The sequence below is a fragment of the Rhineura floridana genome, chromosome 2, assembly GCF_030035675.1.
Source record: "Rhineura floridana isolate rRhiFlo1 chromosome 2, rRhiFlo1.hap2, whole genome shotgun sequence".
NCBI lineage: Eukaryota > Metazoa > Chordata > Lepidosauria > Squamata > Rhineuridae > Rhineura > Rhineura floridana.
In genome coordinates this window covers 192,902,174-192,921,282 of record NC_084481.1, presented here as the reverse complement: position 1 = coordinate 192,921,282, position 19,109 = coordinate 192,902,174, and the positions used below count along the sequence as shown (strand labels likewise).

The window sequence follows — 19,109 nt, the reverse complement described above, 5'->3', positions numbered from 1 at the left end:
ACCAATGCATATGATGGGGATCTAGGGCCTGGATGGATATCACATGGCTTGCTAATGCCGCAAGCATAATGGCTGAGGATTTGGTAGAAACATGAAGTTGGCTGGATGGAACACTGGGTAAATTACACACACACACACATCAACATCCAGCATCATGTTGAAATCTGCCCTGATGCTAGTTTTGATTGAGTGCCTATTCAGAAGGTAGGTTTACATAGAATGATTTAATGCTTGATGCATTCTTTCATTCATCTATGAATGGGCATACTCCTGAACATTTACATTAGCACTATTACTGAAAATGAAGTACCCAGACTTCTCGTTCGGGTTGTGGGGAAGGTGGCATCTTCCAGTCTGGGGAAGGCAAGTAAGGAGCACAAGAGAGCCAAAGGAACCAGCAAAGGGAGTAAGGAATTTGGGGCATGGAATGGTGATCAGTCCCAAACCCAACATTCCAGGAAGGGAGGGCTAAGCCGGCTTCATCTTGTCTTGTTATTCTTTGTCCGTCAATGGAAAAAGCACAACTAAAGGCTCCCTGCCATTCATAAAAATGTGCCAGGATGGAACTTTTGCGGCTTGCTGGTGTGAAATGGTGGTATAAGGCTAAATAGCAACATATCTTATCTACTGGATCTATGCTGAAACAGCCATGGATGCTGCAATGAAAAGACATGGTAGCATCCTAAAGTAAAGCCTGATGGCAATATGAACAATCCTGGAATATTCTCTTTATATAAGTATTGTGTTTGCTTCTGTTCACTTCCAAAATCTTAGGTACAGAACTTAGGAATTCTGAAGAAGTCACAGAAATAAATAAATGTGTACTTTTATTAAAAAAATGTTAGCCCTAGCTACTGCTTTTTCTCAGCCAGCTTATTCAATGTGTCATGTTCAAGAAACATGCAGATGAAATTGCAATTTCAAAATCATTTCCTAGGAATCATTTCACAATGCCTTTTTTTTCTTTTTTGCTGTTGTTAAAATGACCAGACATGTAGAATACTTTACATATAAGTGGCTTCCATGCATGTTATTATATTTGGGTTAATGTGTGTGGTTTTAATAATGTAAATGTAATAAACATGTATTTGCAGGATTGATTGGCTTGCTTCAATATTAAAATTGAAGTGAATTTACAACTCTGAAAATGGAATTGTTGAAGGTGATATAATCTGGCTTTAGATCATTTTCTGTCCAAAAATAACATTCTTCACCCCATAAGGTTATTCATAACCTGCGTATTGCACTTGATTTAATTGACAGGCTGCGTAAATTACCCCCCTCATCTCCCCATGAAAACAACATTTATGTGATTTGTTTTTTAACTCAGCTGTTGAATACAGGCTTTAGTTTCTACCAGTCCCAGCCAGTTTAGCTATAGTGGTTTCCCCCTAGCTTTGCTCTTCATCTGATCATTGCTCTGCCTTTATTGCCTCTGCATTGGAGACACATTTGGGTGTTATGATAAAGCTGTTGAAAATGCAACAACTACTCACCAAAACAAGTGCCGTTAATGAATCCATGTTTTTTGGCACAGAGAAATATTAGGCAGGAGTAACTTTTCTACTTTAAAGAAGGAGAACACTTTAAAGATAAAGGAAAAGATAAAAGATATTTTGCTTCTAGACACAGTAGATTTAGGTTCCGAAAAGTAAAACAGGTGCCACAAGAATATTTTAGATTTTTTCCACATTATCGTTGCTAATATTGAAGAGGTATTACATGAGAAACCTGTTGAGTCCAGAGGCCGAGGACTCTTAGAAATGAGAACTTGGATTAAGGCTATGGCTGTTGAACGTAGAGATTCATTTCACAGTACCTTCGTTGCTCACAATTACATACAGACTGGTGTTCTTTCTTCCAGAATTCTCTGTAAATCCTGAGGTGGACCAGGCTATGCCTGGCCCAAAGCGTTCTGGAATCCTGGTCTGGATCAAGGAATGGCTGTGCCATAGATATTACAAAACTATTTATTGGTCATGTTAAGGTCAAAAACAAAGAAAATGGGTACTGGTTAAAGGAGCAATCCTAACTATGGGAATCCAGCATAATTAATGCTGTTTTAAATTAAGCTGGCATAAAGTACTCCAGATCCAAACCCTGTTTAGGAGCAAGGCTAGAGCTGGCTGGGCTGGCCTAGGCCTGGCAGAGGGAAAAGAAGTCTTTAAAACAGAGTTTGACTTACTTGACCCTTTTTGCCAGTGTAAGTTCTGCCAGGTGTCAGGCTACATCCCTGAGCTGAATAAAGTTAGGATCCCCCCTATCCAGTCCCACCCCACCATGACCCCAGGAGGCAACATTTTTGGATGTATGCTAGCCTCTGCTGAACTTGGTTAGACTGAGCCGGGAAGAAGGACTTAGGGCGGTTCATTTCTGTCTGAGCTGGGGTTGGAGACTTATGCCTTTGTAGCCTGGGATGAGCCACCATGAGCCACTTGCACATCCTGGCAGATCTTGGGTTTGGATTGCTCCCTAATTTTGTCTAACTTCTTATTCTTACATTGCCTCTGATGTAAATCGATTAATAAATAGTTCGTCACTATGAACTGTATGTGTACAATACAATATGTACAGAGTGTGACAGCATGACTAAACTAAATAATACCCCTGAGGTTTTACATAACATACACTCAAACTATTTCTACTTGAAGAAAAGTCTTGCAAAGGTTAAAGTAGATCATATGATTTCTATGTTTTTGTTTATAACAGTCCCATTGATCTGAGTGGCAATTCTGCTATGAGATCAGGTTTGTGTTGACCCACCCCTCCAGAGCTGTATTTGAGGACATAGAATCACAGAATAGTAGAGTTGGAAGGGCCATATAAGGCCATCGGGTCCAACCCCCTGCTTAATGCAGGAATCCAACTTAAAGCATACCTGACAGGTAGCTGTCCAGCTGCCTCTTGAATGTCTCCAGGGTTGGAGAGCCCATCACCTCCCAGGTGATTGGTTCCATTGTCATACTGCTCTAACAGTTAATATGTTTTTCTTACTGTTCAGCCGAAATCTGGCTTCCTGTAACTTGAGCTCTTTATTCCGTTTGCGATGATCAAGAAGAGATCCTGGCCCTCCTCTGTTGGACACCCTTTCAAGTACTTATGAGTGCTATCATATCTCCCCTCAGTCTTCTCAAGGATAAACATACCCAATTCTTTCAGTCTCTCCTCGTAGGGATTTGTTTCCAATCCCCTGAACATCCTTGCCCTCCTCTGAATCTGTTCCAGTTTGTCCATATCCTTCCCTGCATGCAGGGTGCCGGAAGGGATAGGAGAGGGAGGGGAACCTCTGCTATGCACATAGAAATACATTGCGCTAGTGGGGCTGCAGCATTGGATATATCACCATATTTCTCTACCCTTACCTTTAATTGTAGGTATGATACAATATAACACTTATGTGTAGGTGTGACATAACTCTTCCTTTCATTAGTGTTCAGAGATTGTCAGGGAGATGGGATTTTTCCAAGAGAACAGAGGCAGAAGTCCTTTTGGTGACCCAAATAGGTGGGAGAAGAATCAAAGACCTGTTTACAGTATCTTATGAACTTCTTAAAACCTTTTGAGTTATAACAGAAGCCTAATTTTCACTGCAGTGGTAAACTTGTGCCTGGGCTATACCACTTCAGATAGCAACCCATGACAGGGCCTTTTCAGTGGTGGCTCCCCATTTGTGGAATGCCCTCCCCAGTGGGTTGTGTCTGTCTCTCTCATCATTGACTTTTAGGAGGAATTTGAAAACATTCCAGTTTACCCAGGCATTTGATGGCCAAGGGAGACTGTTCCTGGTAACCCAGAGATCATTGGATGAAAGAATGTTTTTAACTGCTTTTAGAATGTTTTGCTTTTATGTTTTTAGAAGGCTTTTGTTGTTGTTGTTACAATTGTTTTGTTGATGTGTTTGCAACCCTGAACTCCTTCAGAAGGAAGGATAGGATATAAATTCAATAAATAAATAAATAGTGGGGGCTCATACGATTGAATGCCTCCTGGCTCCTTCTACACAGAAAACTAGCATGTTAAAATGCTGCTGCCTCAGTTTAAAAAATGCCTTGCCATGTTACACAAAGAGCTGCTGTCTGAGTACAACACAAACACCTAGGCACAGCTATGAATGTGAAGCAAGTCATGTGGCTCTCTGGACTAGGAGTGTTAGAGACTATCCACTAAAGTTGGACTTGATACTGAATTAGGGTATAATCCACAAGTCTGCAATGTTTTTGTACATTGCCTGCTACGGACCTGTGCATCTTTTATCAGTACAGTATATTTTTAAAGAAAACAACAACCCTGCAGTGAATATGATGTTATTATCAATTTAAATAACTTTGATCTAAACTGCTGAAATGTGTATAACTTCTGTGTCACTGAGGTGATAATGGTAGCCATTAGTTTTATTCTCTTAACCACACTGCATGCAGTGCTTTTTAAGGCTGCCTGCCTACCACCACTGCTCTATGGGGCTGTGATTCTATCCCCACTTACCAGTGAGTAACTCCCATTGAACTCAGTGGGAATTTACACCAGAGGTGGCATGGCTAGAATTTCAACTAATCTAACAGGAATGCCACAACCACTCAGTAGGGCTGGCTGACCAGCTCACAGCTAAAGGGAGAGTGTGAGAGTGAGTCTCACAGTCACGGTCTGCAGTGGGGTGGGGGAAAGAGGCACTGCTTCTGCCTCTTCCTCCGTTAATTCTCTATGGCATGTTTAATCAGGGTTTTAAAAACCCTAATTAAATATTCAATGGGGGAGGAGGGGGGAGGAGGACACAAGCCAGACTGAGCAACTGGTACAGCTCCATCTGTCACTTTAACCATTTCCCCCCTCCCACTTGCAGGATCGGTACCTCAAGTCCCAGGAGGGATGGGCTGGAGCTGAAGGGGGCTGAACAAGGCTACTCTTCCTGCTGGGGGAGAAAAAATGGGGTTAATTGGAGGTGCATTCCCACCCCCACCCCTCGGGCTGGAGTCAAGCTGAGTGAGAGAAGCTGTTTTTTAACAAAGCATCTTTAAATAAAATTAAAAAAAAAGAACTTGCTAGCTTCATTCCCTGCAACATAAAGGAATGAATTGCTTGCACTATTCCTTCCTCCTTGTGGAGTTTTGTGGCCATGCTGCTGAGAACGAGCAAACCTTTCTTTCTATTCAGGCTATGCTCAAGGTGAGGGCTTCTGATGTAGGGAATCATGTGCCATTTTCCTTGGCTGAGGAATCTGGATCTAAAACTTGACTTCTGACATCAAGCCATAGAAGGCATAGGAAATTAGACAAAACTTTATTGGCTCTCTCCAGCAAAAACAAAACAGCTCTGGGAAACTCCTGACTCCGCCCAGATGCCACCTGGTGAATAACCTATATAACTATCCACACACAAATGTATTGATCTCCCACTGTGCATATGAGCTAGCCCTGAGCAGAATTTAGGCTTATTTTACTTACATAAGATTTTCGAGGAAGAATCCATGGGCTCAGAGGATGGTATAAAGCAGGGGTTACCAACATGGCATTTGCGGGCACACATGCACCTGCAGCCTTCCCTGGTGCCCACAGGTTTCCCTACCCCATGTCTGAAATTAGGCTTGAAAAAACACCCCAATTTATTGTAGCTGATTTACTAGATAGAGGTTCGTGTATGGTGTCCACAACAGTTTGTTCAGTTTGCTAATGTGCCCATGGGCCCTAAATATTGACAACTACTAGTCTGAAGGGTTAGGTGAGAGTGAGCCAAAGATGAAACTAGAACCAGAAATTTGGGCATCACTATGGCAAAACCTCCTGTTTATGCCACTGTCGGCTCATATATGAGAATTATCTTGTGTAGCAATGGCATCTTACTCTTCTTACCCTAAGAAGGGGTGAAGAACCTGTGGCCCTCTAGATGTTACTGGACTACAACTCCCATCATCCCTGACCATTGGCAAGCTAAAGCTAATGGGAGTTAGAGTCCACTAACACCTGGAGGGCCACAGATTTTCCATCACCACCCTAAACCATATTAACCATGCATTTTTGTTGGAGGAAATGTTGGAGGATGGGATCCTTTTTTCATATGTGATGGCAGTGTGAGATGATAAAGAACTTCTGGAAGAATGTATTTATGATAAAAGCATCCAAAATAATTGGATCAGTCATACATCTGAAGTTGGCACTTTTGTCCATATTTGTCAGAGACAACAAAAATCTACTGCACAAGGATCTACTTACCTTTATGCTGGTGGTAGTGACACAAATAAAAATGAACACAATTTTCCCTGAGCTTCTGGAACCAACAGCTTTTGAAAACTGTGCTTTCTGAGAAACTGAGCCCAACCACTACATAGAGCTACTGGGAAATCAAAGTCAACCAACATCTTTGAAATAGGGTACCATTTTATTTCATATACTAATAGAAACATTGTACAACTGAGACCACCGGCCACATGTAGAACAATGGAAAGACACTGGGATAAATGGCATTAGAATGAATTAGACACAATGTTATTTCTTATGAGCATGAAAAGGTAAGCCTAGTTAACTGATGGATATATGAAATGAAATTTTCTTTAATATTGACTAGACTGTATGTTCTATTGTTCCTTTGTTTTCTTAAAAATAATACGTTTTTTAAAAAATATCTTCTTCTATTCAGTTAGATATGGTAGGGCCCTTGCTGTGGGCACCTGATTCAAGAGTGCATCAAAATCATAATTAATGCTTTGTGTATAAATGTGTGCATGCACATTATTTACAAAAATGAAATGTATTTATTTGAATAATGTATTAGGTGAGATTATTGGTTACGGGTAGTACCAAGTGTTATGGGAGGAGAGACACAGTTGCAACAAAAATAATAATGTGGAAAGTTACTGAAGTAACAAATATTACAATAATTTATTTTTTCATGTTTCTGATTTAATTGCTATTGTAATGTTACTGCAATTGAAACAAATATGTAAATGATACATCCTTGTTGTTTATCATTTCATTACAACTGTACTTCATAAAATATGGGCATGTTTCATGTTATTTGTCCCAGGTGGCAAGATACGTAGTTCCACCCCAGATGCCTAGCATCATATCCTTGCCTGCTACGTTTCATGTACTGCAACATCTGGTGGGGAAGCTGCATGACATCAACCGCTGCCACCAGGTAAAGGTCCCCTAAGTGAAGAAGAAGCCTCTATAGATAATCCCCATTTAAGTCATTTAATTTAAATCTCCTGGAGCATGCAAGACCGTGGGGAAGATGGAGCGCAATCCTTGGGCCCCATATGTGGAGGTTTCGCTTCCTTAGAAATATGTTCCATCTCCCTGACTCTCTCTCTTGTACTGTAGGAGATAGAATTAAATAACAGTGTCCATATACAATACTGACTATTATTCAGAATGAGTCTCAGTTAATAGCCGTGTATAGACAGTGGCTTGGATCCCAAGGTAAGTTAACTTAAGGAAGTTCATGGAAGGAAAATTTCCCATCCCCTCCTTCCACTCTTACTGTGGCTGACTGTTGGGGGATAAGACAGAAAAACACAGCAGAGGAGAAATGCAATATAGTATCCTGAAAGTATGGCTGGCTGGCTGGGACCCTGAACAGGAGCACGCCACACTACAACATTTTATTGGAAGCCCAAATTGTATATACTAATAGTATACCGTCCACACTGCCCCTCCTAAAGATATATAGTCAGGGAACTTGATTGAGTCCTTCAGGAATCATTTGAACTTCTGTGAGCAGCAGAGGCCTCAACATTTATGTCTAAAATAAAAAGTTGATAAACACATTTGTTCATACTTTAAAAACTATGTTTTAAAACCAGCACCATATAGAGTCCCAATTACAAGAAAACCATCAGTGCCTGCAGCCATGAGCAACTGGCAGCCTAACGGTTCACCCTGGGAAACTTCCCCTCTGCAGCCATCAAAGGCAAACTTGAGCAACTGGAGAACCAATTCCCTCCAGATCAGGTTCCTTGCAGACACTGACACCCTCTGCATTGCCTGAGCATGCAAATTGCCACACATCAGCTGGGGAAGGCACACCAGAGGTGGAGCTATGTGAAGATTCCCTGAAGATGCCTGGCTTCAGCAAGCCCAAAAGGTGCTTTGGAAGCCCCCACCATTTCTCCATCCTCAGATGACAACAAAAAGTGTGTGGATTTTTCACAGACTCTACTTGTATATTAATGTTTCTTTTCAGATGCTTGCTGTTTCTTTTCTTTTCTTTTCTTTTCTGCACTCTAGAAAAGAGGAGCTTGGGTTTCAGGTATAAAATCTGAGCTTTATTTCCAGGACAGGATCAAACACTGCCGTGCTAACAAAATTCATACTTGGGCTGCTTCCACACTTGAGCCCTTCAGAGCTGTTATGACTTTTTTGCAAGTAGTTGGAAGCAAGAATTAAAATGAGGGTTCCATACAGCTGTAAGAGACTGCTGTGTTAAGTGTGCTCTTCCCTTTTGCCAAGATTATTCTGTAGTATCTGCTCACAAGTAAGCGCCATTCAGCAAAGGTCCCTGGCTACTTCAGATAAAAGTTTATTGCTTGTAGGTTCAGCTGGCTTTATTGTTTCATATAGCTCCCAGATGGAATATTACTGAACAATTTCTCTATGAGTAGCCGCTCTGTGAATTGCCCCATGTCTGTTTATTTTCCCATGGGGGAGGAGGGACTTTTTCTTTAATTACTGGTTTCCACACATTTTTCTTTTATTTAAATGTTACCGTTTTGCCATTTAAAAAACAGATGACAAAATGAGAGAGAGGAAATTAGTATTTAAACACACACACCCCAATATAGAGCAGATCCCTATGTCTGAACTGATTTCCACTGGAAGGCACTCTGAGGAACTGAGGCAAATAGCAGTGATCATAGATGAAATTCTACACCTTATTGGCAAAATAAAACTTATAAATTGCCAAGTCTGGCTAGCATCTACCTGAGACGTCTTAAAGAACCCAAGAGTGAAATTGCTGATCTCCTAACACAACTATGTAACTTGTCTCTATGACCAGCCTCCATACATGAGGACTGGAAAGTGGCCAATGTAACACCAATTTTTAAAAAGAGATCCAGGGGATCCTGGAAATTACAGGCCAATGTGCTTAACCTCTGTTCCAGGAAAACTGGTGGAAAGGATTGTTAATGATAAAATAACAAGTATATAGAAGAACAAGCCTTACTGAAGCAGAACCAGCATGGCTTTTTCAGGGACAGGTCCTGTCTCATTAACCTATTATAGTTGAAAGTGTCAGCAAGCATATAGTTAGATGAGCCAGTTGACATTTAGTATTTGGACTTTCAAAAAGCTTTTGACAAAATACCTTACCCAAGACTGCTGAGTAAGCTTAGCAGTCATGGAATAAGAGGAGAGGTCCTCTTGTGGATCAGGAACTGCTTAAGTAACAGGAAGCAGAGAGCAGGAATAAATAGACAGTTCTCCCAATGTAGCAATGTGGAAAGTGGAGTCCCCGAGGATTGGTATTGGGACATGTGCTTTTCAATAGAGTTTTGCAACCATTCTGGCCAAATCCTGACCCAAATCAGGCCAGTTTGGATCAAGCTCATCCAAGATTTGGCCGGAGCGGGTTGAGGCAGCCCTAGATCACTCTGGGTCAGATCAGCTCCAGTGGGAGTGAGACAAGGGAGAGGGTGGTTGGGAGGCTATGACTTCTCCCCCTCCCCACTGCATGTCTAATCAGGGTTTAAAACCACAATTAAACATGGTCAGAAGGAGGAGGAAAAGCTGCAGGCAGCCTGCCTGTCTCCTCCCTTTCCCTAACCGCATGTTTAAAACCCTGAATAAAAATGTTAAATATGCAGTTGAGGGGCAGGGAGGAAACACAGGCAGGCAGGCTATGTTCATTCTAGCCCCCTTCTGACCACATGTCCAATTCTGGATGAAAACTGTAATTTAAACACTATGAGAGGTCCCCAATTTGGTTTGGGCTCCAGATTTGGGTCTATTCAGCTATCCTAGGTTGGACTGGGCCCCAAATCAGAATGGACTGTGTGCAGCCCTAGCTTTTAAGTTGATCATATATGATCTAGAGTTAGGGGTGAGTGAGCAATGAGGTAGCCAAGTTTGCTGATGATTCTACATTGTTCAGCATGGTTAAAATAAAAAGGGATTGCAAAGAGCTCCAAAAGGACCTCTCCAAATGGAGTGAAAGGCCAGTAAAATGGCAAATGCAATTCAGTATAAACAAGTGTAAACAGAAGCATGTCAGGGCAAAAAATCTTAACTTCACATATATGCTCCTGGGGTCTGAACTGGCAGTGACTGATCAGGAATGAACCTTGGAGTCATGGTGGATAGCTCAATGAAGATGTCAATCCAGTGTGTGGCAGCTGTGAAAAATGCAAGGGATCATTAGGAAAGGAACTGACATCATAATGCTGTTATACAAATCTATGGTGCGGCTGCATTTGGTGTACTATTCTGGCTACCTCACCTCAAAAAGGATATTGTAGAGTGGGAAAAGGTTTAGAAAAGGGTAACCAAAATGATCAAGGGGATGAAGCAAGTCCACTGTGAGGAAAGGTTACAACACTTGAGGCTTTTTAGTTAAAAGAGAGGACATGATAGAAGTGTATAAAATTATGCATGGCATGGAAAAAGTGGATAAAGTTTTTGTCCCTCTCTCATAACACTAGAATTCGTGGACATCCTATGAAGCTGAATGCTGGAAGATTCAGGACAGACAAAAGAAAGTACTTCTTCACAAAGTGCATAGTTAAACTGTGGAATTTGCACCTGTAAGAGCGATGGCTACCAATTTGGATGGCTTTAAAAGATTAGACAAATTCATGGTGGATGAGGTTATCAATGGCTACAAACCATGAAGGCTATGTTCTGCCTTCACAAGTTGGAGGCAATATGCTTCTGAATACCCGTTGCTTGAAACCACAGGAGGGGAGAGTGCTGTTGCACTCAGGTCCTGCTTGCTTCCCATAGGTATCTGGTTGGCCACCAGCTACTGGCTTGATCCAACAGGTTTTTCTTGTGTTTTTATGGGGGGAAAACTGGCATGCAGCAATTCTTTGAGAGACAATTCAAGGGGAAATTACTTACTAATCCTCCAGCTAGGATCAATAGGAGGCAATGAAATCAGCTGAACATACAAGAGGAAGTGTTTTGTTTAAAGGCACAGGAGCCCAGAAAAGTGTTAACACTGCTTTGTTTGTCCACATTAAACAGCTTCAATCTCCAGTTACATTTTTTATAAAAATAGTCACAGATCAGGTCTGAAAAAGCATGGGAGGCAACACAGACAAAACCGAAAGTCAGTGTTTGGAAACATCACCTGGATGCTCCGTAAAAAGTGAGTGACCGAAGTACAGCAATTCCAGCGAAAAGGATCAGAGTGGAAGCATTCTTGGATGGGATAAACAGAGATCTAAAATGTGCAGGGAGCCTCCAAAAGTCAGAGCTTGGAAAAGTTATTTTTTAAAACTACAACGCCCATCAGCCCCAGTCAGCATGGCCAGTGGTTTGGGCTGATGGGGGTTGTAGTTCAAAAAAGTAACTTTTCCAAGCTCTGCCAAATGTACATGAGACTCCCCACTACAGAAGTTTGCCCTCCAACTTGTGGAGGGGGACAGGGCTGAGGCACAAAGTTAGTGTGCTCATTTCTGCCCTCCTCCTTTAAATGTGTTCATTTAATCCACAATATGAACGCCTGAATATAGTGTAAAGCAAATTTGTCAATGTGATATGTAAATAGATGCTTCAGAATACCCAATAAATGCCATCTCAACCGGATTTGTTTGCACATTTGTTTTATTTCTTAGTTTGTTCGAAATGACCTGTACCACAAGAATACAATTTATTTAATTAGTTATTTGACAGCTCTGTTTTTCAGGAGCAGATAATAATTGAGTAGATACTGTTTATTTCACTCCTGGACTATGACACCTGCCCAGCTTGCACAGGATTTTCCATCTTTTTTCCTTTTGGGGGGGCTTCTCTTAACTATCACGCCACTGGATCAGGGCTGCTTTTAGACCACAGGATTGGTGTAGCTTGAGGCTACAAAGTGGAAGGTTCTAGCTGCCATGTACATTCTTTTCTTTTGACAGCTGTTTTAGCATGATTTCAAAATATGCATTTAACACTTCTGAACACACAAGTCAGTCTGGTTATGGAGAGAAAAATAACACCCTCTATATGGCATGAACAATACTGTTTGGTTGTGGTTTTGCAGTTCCTTCACATTTTCAAAGTAATGCCCATGATTTTTCAGATACAAGGGGTGTGGGTACCTCACCATTGATCTGAATTGATTCCCATCAACTTGGGTGTGGCTGTGTTTGCTGCACTAAAGGCCAGAGACCTGTTCTCAGAAGGAATGTGAATATGAGCAACATTTGTTGCCTCCATGGCTCATAGGGAGGGTTGTGTTTCAGAGCAGAATATAATTACTTATGCAAAGCTTTGGGAAGGAGAGAATACACTGCAGGTTACAGGTAGGCTCAGGAAGAGGATACAGCTCCCTTGAAACGGGCAAGTTGATTGTGTCTTGTTTCTATTCTAATGAAGGCACTTATCTGCATGCCTTGTCCTAAACTAATCCTGGGGTTAACACTTGGGGACTTGAATGCAACCAGTAGTGTAGTGGCAAATTCAGAAGTGCAGGGTCCCTTCATGTTAATCACAGCCACACCCCTACCATCCTTTTCCTGCTGGGTTGAGAATGTGATCCTTGTTATGTCTTCTCCCACAACAACAGACATCCTTAGGAGCCAATCAGCATGAAAGAGCAGTGTTAGTTACTGAAAAGAGTCTTCTCAGTGGCAGACTCACCTCCTTTCACTCTGATTGGCTCCAATCAGCAGGCAAGGACAAGGAAGCATGTTACAAGATTAGTGTAGTGGCTAAAGCACTCCCCTTTCAGGCTGATTGGCTTGTAGGATGCTGGAGATATAGGGACCCTGCTGGGACCCTGCTCCCAAAAACGTAAGAGGTCTAAGACCCCCTGAGACCCTGGATGACCACACCCCTGAATGCAACAGTGCCTACTCCATGGAAGCTACAATTGTACGAGGACTTGCAGCTGCCAGAATAAAGCTTGTACTAGTACTTCATTCCTTACAAAGTCTTTGTCCTTTCTATGTGCAATATTGTGTAATTGCTCTGTGCAGACACGCAATTTCCACTAGTTCCAAATGGAACTAGAGCTGTCCGTGTCTTGCTAAAATCTGCTGCTCATCAGTACTGCCCCCTCTCCCTGTAACATCATGAAGTATTGCCAAGTTTCTGATCTGATAGATTATTATAGTCTTCCTCAGATAACATTAATTCAGAATATGCAGCCTCAGCCATGTTATGGCCTGTAAATGTTATAGTATACTGCTTACATGTAAAAATGGATTTTTCTGGTCCTCTTCAAATCACTGAAAGTTACATGGTCTATACCCATTCATGTAATTTAGAATAGCCTTTCTCAACCTAGTGCCTTCCAGATGTTTTGGACTACATCATCCCTGACCATTGGCTATTCTGGCTGGGGCTAATGGGAGTTGGAGACTAACAACATCTGGAGGGCACCAGCTTGGAGAAGGCTGGTTTAGAGTGATATGGTTGTAGGTTTGAGTGGTCCAAAAAGGGCATAGTGATTAAGAACAGGCCCCACGTTGCTTCTGACTTCAGAAAGCATAAATACTGGTTCAATATATCCTTAATTATGCAGAGATGTTGGCAATGACCTGCCTGTGAGCTTACCAAAGGCATTTGAATGGCCTCAGTTGGAGACAAAATGCTGGACTAAATGGACCTTGTGTTGGACCTAGCAAGGCAGTTCTTTTGGACTCGACAATCTGCCAACATAAGAATGACCATAGGCAATTTGCAATGAACAAACTAGTAATCTCAATAGGCTGGGAACCAGAAGTATTAAATCCTGCTTTCATTGCTCCTTTCTGACAATTTATCCTTCAGTGGCAAGGGCAGAAGACTTCTTTCTGTAAATAAGTGTGGAAATACTCCTTCCAACAGAGGCATGTGGTCAAGGCCTACGGCATCATGAGCTCTTTCTCAGACCATTAGCAGAGAAATCCCACCACTTTGCTTTGCACAGAAAACCTCATACCATTTGTCCATCGAGCCCAATAGGATCTACTCAGATTTGCAGTGGATCTCCAAAGTCTCAGGCAGAGGCTTTTCCCATCATCAGCTATCTGTTCCACAGATATGCCAAGGAACAAACCTAGAACCTTCTGCATGCAAAGCAGGTGCTCTGCCTGTGAGCTACTGCCTCTCCCCTACACGTGATAGCTATTTGGAGAACATCAATGACTGTTGGTAAGGGAAGGGAAAGCATTCAGAGAGGAGGGCTACTCAGGCAAAAGCTGATTCCATCAAAATGACAGTGAAGGATACCCGTACTTTCCCCCATGGGTGGAAAAGCAGTAGGGGCCAATTTCAAGCAGAAAAGTGATACCATTTGTCATCTGAAAACAAAACTGTTATTTGCGTCCACCATGTAAGTGTGATTTGGCCCCCAAACAGCTGCCAACTGCAGGCATCCAGAAGTGGCTCCACAGCTACAGTGCTTGTTTGCATCACATACCTCATAGCCACAGAAGACTATTTTTCACAATCAGGTTGCTTTCCTTCCCCTCCACCCTCATTAAAAAAGAAACCTTTGGACTAGAATCTGCAGGAAGCAGCACAGGGAGTTAGTATGAAGCAAAAAAGGCCAAGCCCTCATCACCTCTGGAAGCAGGTAGAACATTGCCTGGCACTTGCTTGGCAACTGATTGTTGCCATCCATGCCTTTTATTGCTTTGGTTAGTCCTGTTTTGACATGTTGTTTTGGCTACTTCCTTTTTGAGTGAAATTCATTTCTCTGGTCATCTTGGCTTAAATGCTTCTTCTGCATGAGTGGAATTAACTCTTGACTCACTGCTGAATCCCACAAGGTCTGTAAAAACCCATGCACTCACCATTCTGAATGGCACACATCAGTCAGGGGCAATTGGACTTGTGGCTCTGTGGGATTGATCTGAAGAAAAGTGATTAATCTCTTCGAAGAGGGTTGTTGGGGCTGAAGTTAACCTGGAAGCCAATTTTTTATAACCTGGAAGCCTTACCTCTTTCATTGGCGAGGGAAAAACACTTCCCATTCTCAGAGGCACTCCTTCATTTATTACTTCACATGCTTCAAACCTGCCATTCAAAACAGGTTCTGGCCGATATTTAAGCCTTGATGCCCTTTCCTTAAATTATGTGGTCTGGGCAGGATTCAAGCAACTAGTCTCAATGAGAGAGTTGCCACAGTGGGGGTGGAATGAGGAGTTAATCAGGAAACAATGATTAACTATATCCCCTGAAAGGGTTTGGTTTTGTTCTCTTAATATGGCACAAGTCCAGAGTAGTCTTTTAAGGTGAGTTCCCTCCCCCCCCCCACTCCCCTCATAGAATATATCCAATATTTGGATTTAGAGTTGAAAGAGACTGGGAAATGCCCTGGTTTGGGATACCTTTTATTTTAGCCCACTCCCTGCAGATAGATTCCAGTGGCCTCGGATTTGTGCCAAGTGGGAAAGAAGAAAGGAGGTAGAGGGGCTTTTAAATAGCACCACGTATAGGAGGATGAACCGCCTTGGAACAAAAAGTATCAGGCTCCTTCCCTCTGCATTCTCTCTAACAATGAGACTTTCCTCTCTCTCTCTCTCTCTCTCTCTCTGTGTCGGAAATGTCTCCAACTTCTCTAATAACCACAAATGGGAATGTTATGATTGCACATGGATGGGGGAAAGCCAGGTGCAAAGATGCTGTACAAGATCACAGGATATCTTACACAGTCAGGCCTGTCTTTCCCAATAAGAACTAGGGCCTCTATGTACATCTTTTATGCGTAGCTTGAGCATAAGAGGCAGCCATTTTGGACTTAAGAGATTCCATGAAGCTCCTCTCCGAACAGGCAACTTTCACAAGGGTCAGTGCATTGAGGAAAGGTGTCAAGCTGCAGACCCACTGATGCCCACATTTTTAAAAATCTCCTCTCGCACCACCATGCTATGAATGTTATAAACTCTTATTTTTCACCATTTTCTGCTTCAGTCCCCACACCCCTTCTCTAGAAGGTGGAAAGAGATAGGAATTGGTTGCCCTGGATAGGGCAAAGAGCATCACCGTCAGCGGCACCAAACTTCCTTTGGCTCCCTCTGCAAGTGCAAGAGCTTGTTCTAGAATTTTCCAGAAAGAAAGGAAGAAAAAAGAAAACAAAAAGTGATGTTGATTAAAAGTTTCCCTCTCTGTACATAATAATCTTCAGATGGATGTACAGGCTGGCATGGCTGCCAGATGGACATTAAATAATTCTTCCATAATAAATGATTGGAGATAAAAGCCAGCTGCCACCTCTATTTGGTTAGCTTCATGACCACACCTTGGCTTCCAGTTTGCTTCCTGGCCCCTGTCAGACCTTGGCCTCAAGCATTTCTAGGAAGAGTTTGTGCATGGGGACCTTGCCCTGCAGTTTGATGCTGTAGAAGTGCTGCACGGCCTTAGCAGCCGTTTGCCGCAGGAGGGGCAGGGTCAGCAGCAGCTTTCCGGCACGCCGTGGCTCCTCGTGGCGTTGACTCAGCTCGTAGTCCTGGAGAGCTTCGTGGAGAAGGTCTTGGAGTTTCTGCACTGCATCCATGTCCTCTATGTGCATTGAATCTGTAAAGAAATAAGCTCAAAAAATAAAATGAGAGGACGAAGCTCGCTAGATGGGCAGAGAAAACACAGGGGTATACTTTATGGGGTACAGCACACTGTTTTAGTAGGATAGGCTGCTTTAGCTGGAGAATTGAGAGCGACAATCTCACAGTAACTACTGATTGAGCAGTACTAATTTTCCTGCAATCCTGGAATCAGTGTCAATGGCACTCCTATACTGTTAATTACAAAATCAATGACTATGATTTTTTACATCTGTCTGAAACATCCCATTCTTGTGGATGGGAGCTATTATCTCAAAGAAATAACCTCTGGATAACAAACTCTGGATTTGTGTTGGGTAAATAAGTTTTTTTCAACTTCTCTTACTACATTTCTCATCAGTAAAATGAGACTAGTAATGATCTGCAGCACAGTCTTGTTATGACAAGGATAACTATAAAGCAGAAATTGCTGTGCAACTCAATGGGCTATTTTCTTTAAAGCCCTAAACAGGTTGAGACCAAACTACTTGATGGGCCATCTCCTCCCAATGTGAACCTGCCTGTCCTTTAAGATCAGCTGATGCACCCCTATTAATTGTATGCATACCTTTGTGTTCTGAGGTGCACGGTGCGAGGAGAGCTTTCTCTGAGCCATCTGCGCTCATATATGGAACTTCCTGTCCAAGAGATTACATCATCTTCCTCTTTGTGTGCATTACTCCAGCATTTGAGGACCTTTCTTTCTCAACCAGCCTTTGATTCTATTGCTGTTTAAGACAGCAATCCTTAAACTGAATTTAATAGGTCCTACTTCTGAGTTATTATTCTTTAGTTTTGGCTCTCTTGGTTTTTTTTTACTTCTGGATCATTTGATTCTTTTTAATGCTATTTTTAGTGTCATGAGTTTTTTAAATGCATCTATCAATTTTTAATGATGGATTTTTTTTGTTTTTGTTTTTAATGTTTTTTTAGCTGCTTTGAACATCCCCATTGGAGGACCTGAGTTAGAGTTTATTATAAATAAAAAATAAAGATAAAAGAAAAAGAAGAGGTCACCATCAGTTAAGACTATCTCTAATTCTTTGGGAATAACCCAATAAAATTACAGTGACTAGGTCCACTCCCCCCTGTCACCTTTGCCTTTTTTGATTCTCACATATCTAATATTTTTCGGATGGGCCTCATAGTCACAGTTGTTCCAAGGCAAGTTCAAACACTGGTTCTGTGCCACACAGCCTCTTGTCTACAGCTTTCCTAGACCTGAGGTGGAGATCATTCTTCAAAATGAAATGAAATAAAATGAAACAATATGCTGCTTGCATATTGAATCACTATGAGTCAGAAAACTGTTTCTGAACTGGGCACTGGCTGGGTAGCTTAAAATACCAGAAGATACAGAAATGAAAGGAGGTGCTAAGGACATTCTTTCTGCCTTGATGCTTCTTGACCCAATGGCCCATCTAGTCCAGCATCCTGTTTGCATAGTGGCCAGCCAGCTGCCCATGGGAAACCCACAAGCAGGACCTGAGCACAAGAGCACTCTCTCCTCCACACCTCTGCAGTTTCCAGCAACTGCTATTCAGAAGCATACTGCCTCTGACTGTGGAGGCAGTGCATAGCCATTATGGCTAGTAGCCTTTGATAGCCTAATCCTTTTTTAAAGCCGTCCAAGTTGGTGGCCATCACTGGGAGAGAGTTTGTAGCTTAACTATGAGCTGTGTGAAATTATAATTATAACCTTACCTGAATTGGCAAGAGCCAGGGCCTTGAGTGTGACAAACTCTTCCTTCTCCACCTTCAGCTTCTTGTACCTGCGCACAAGCTGCAAGATAGCCAGGTAGAGCTCCAACAGACCCGTCAAGCGAGAATGTTCCTCATCCATGATGTAATCTTCAGCATAGACCAATTTATCCTCGTAGGGCAATGAGCGGTATACAATACCCAGAATGAGTATTTCCATCCAGGCACTCTGCAATAGGCTCATCTGGTCCCCCAGGGAAAGATTAGAAAAGCCTGGCAGGCCAAGACAAGAGCAAGTTACCTTATGTACACAAGTAGGAGACACTGCCCTAAACACTGAAGCCTAGAAAGCTCTTTTAGCTTACCCAATTATGGAAGCATCTGTCTTCCCATGTGGGGCCCATTGGCATAAACCCTTAATCAGAGTCAAGGTAAAAGAGCTCCTTAGACAAGACTCATAAGTGTATCACATTCAAAAAGCCAATCACATTTGTGTATAACGTTGCCCTCTGTGGCACTGAGTCCAATTCTTAGGTTTAAGATATGGGGCCTGGGGCCGGTGCAGTGTTGGGGTGGCCCCCTACAGATCACATGCAAGAAATTGAAATCACACATGCAGCTCTTCCTTACCCTGGAAACAAGAGGGCTTTTCCATGACAAGGTCAGACTGGCAGAGTTTAACTCAGAGACAAGCTAACAGCAGGTGAAGTGTTTATTAAACTTAATCCACAAAGTTAGGAAA

The 19,109-nt window shown here is 42.3% G+C and overlaps 1 protein-coding gene across 11 annotated transcripts in view; it reads right to left on the bottom strand.

Moving 5' to 3' along the window:
• Positions 1–15,439: 15,439 nt before the first annotated feature.
• The window catches only part of ESRRB (estrogen related receptor beta), a 258,747-nt gene continuing 255,077 nt past the window's right edge, over positions 15,440–19,109 (bottom strand). For all 11 annotated transcript variants that reach the window (XM_061611810.1, XM_061611807.1, XM_061611809.1 and 8 more), the window contains 2 exons: positions 18,371–18,640; positions 15,440–16,643 (listed from right to left, as the gene is read on the bottom strand). In XM_061611810.1, the coding sequence (XP_061467794.1) occupies positions 16,399–16,643; positions 18,371–18,640 (515 nt within the window). In that variant the 3' untranslated portion in view covers positions 15,440–16,398. The remainder of the gene's footprint in view (positions 16,644–18,370; positions 18,641–19,109) is intronic.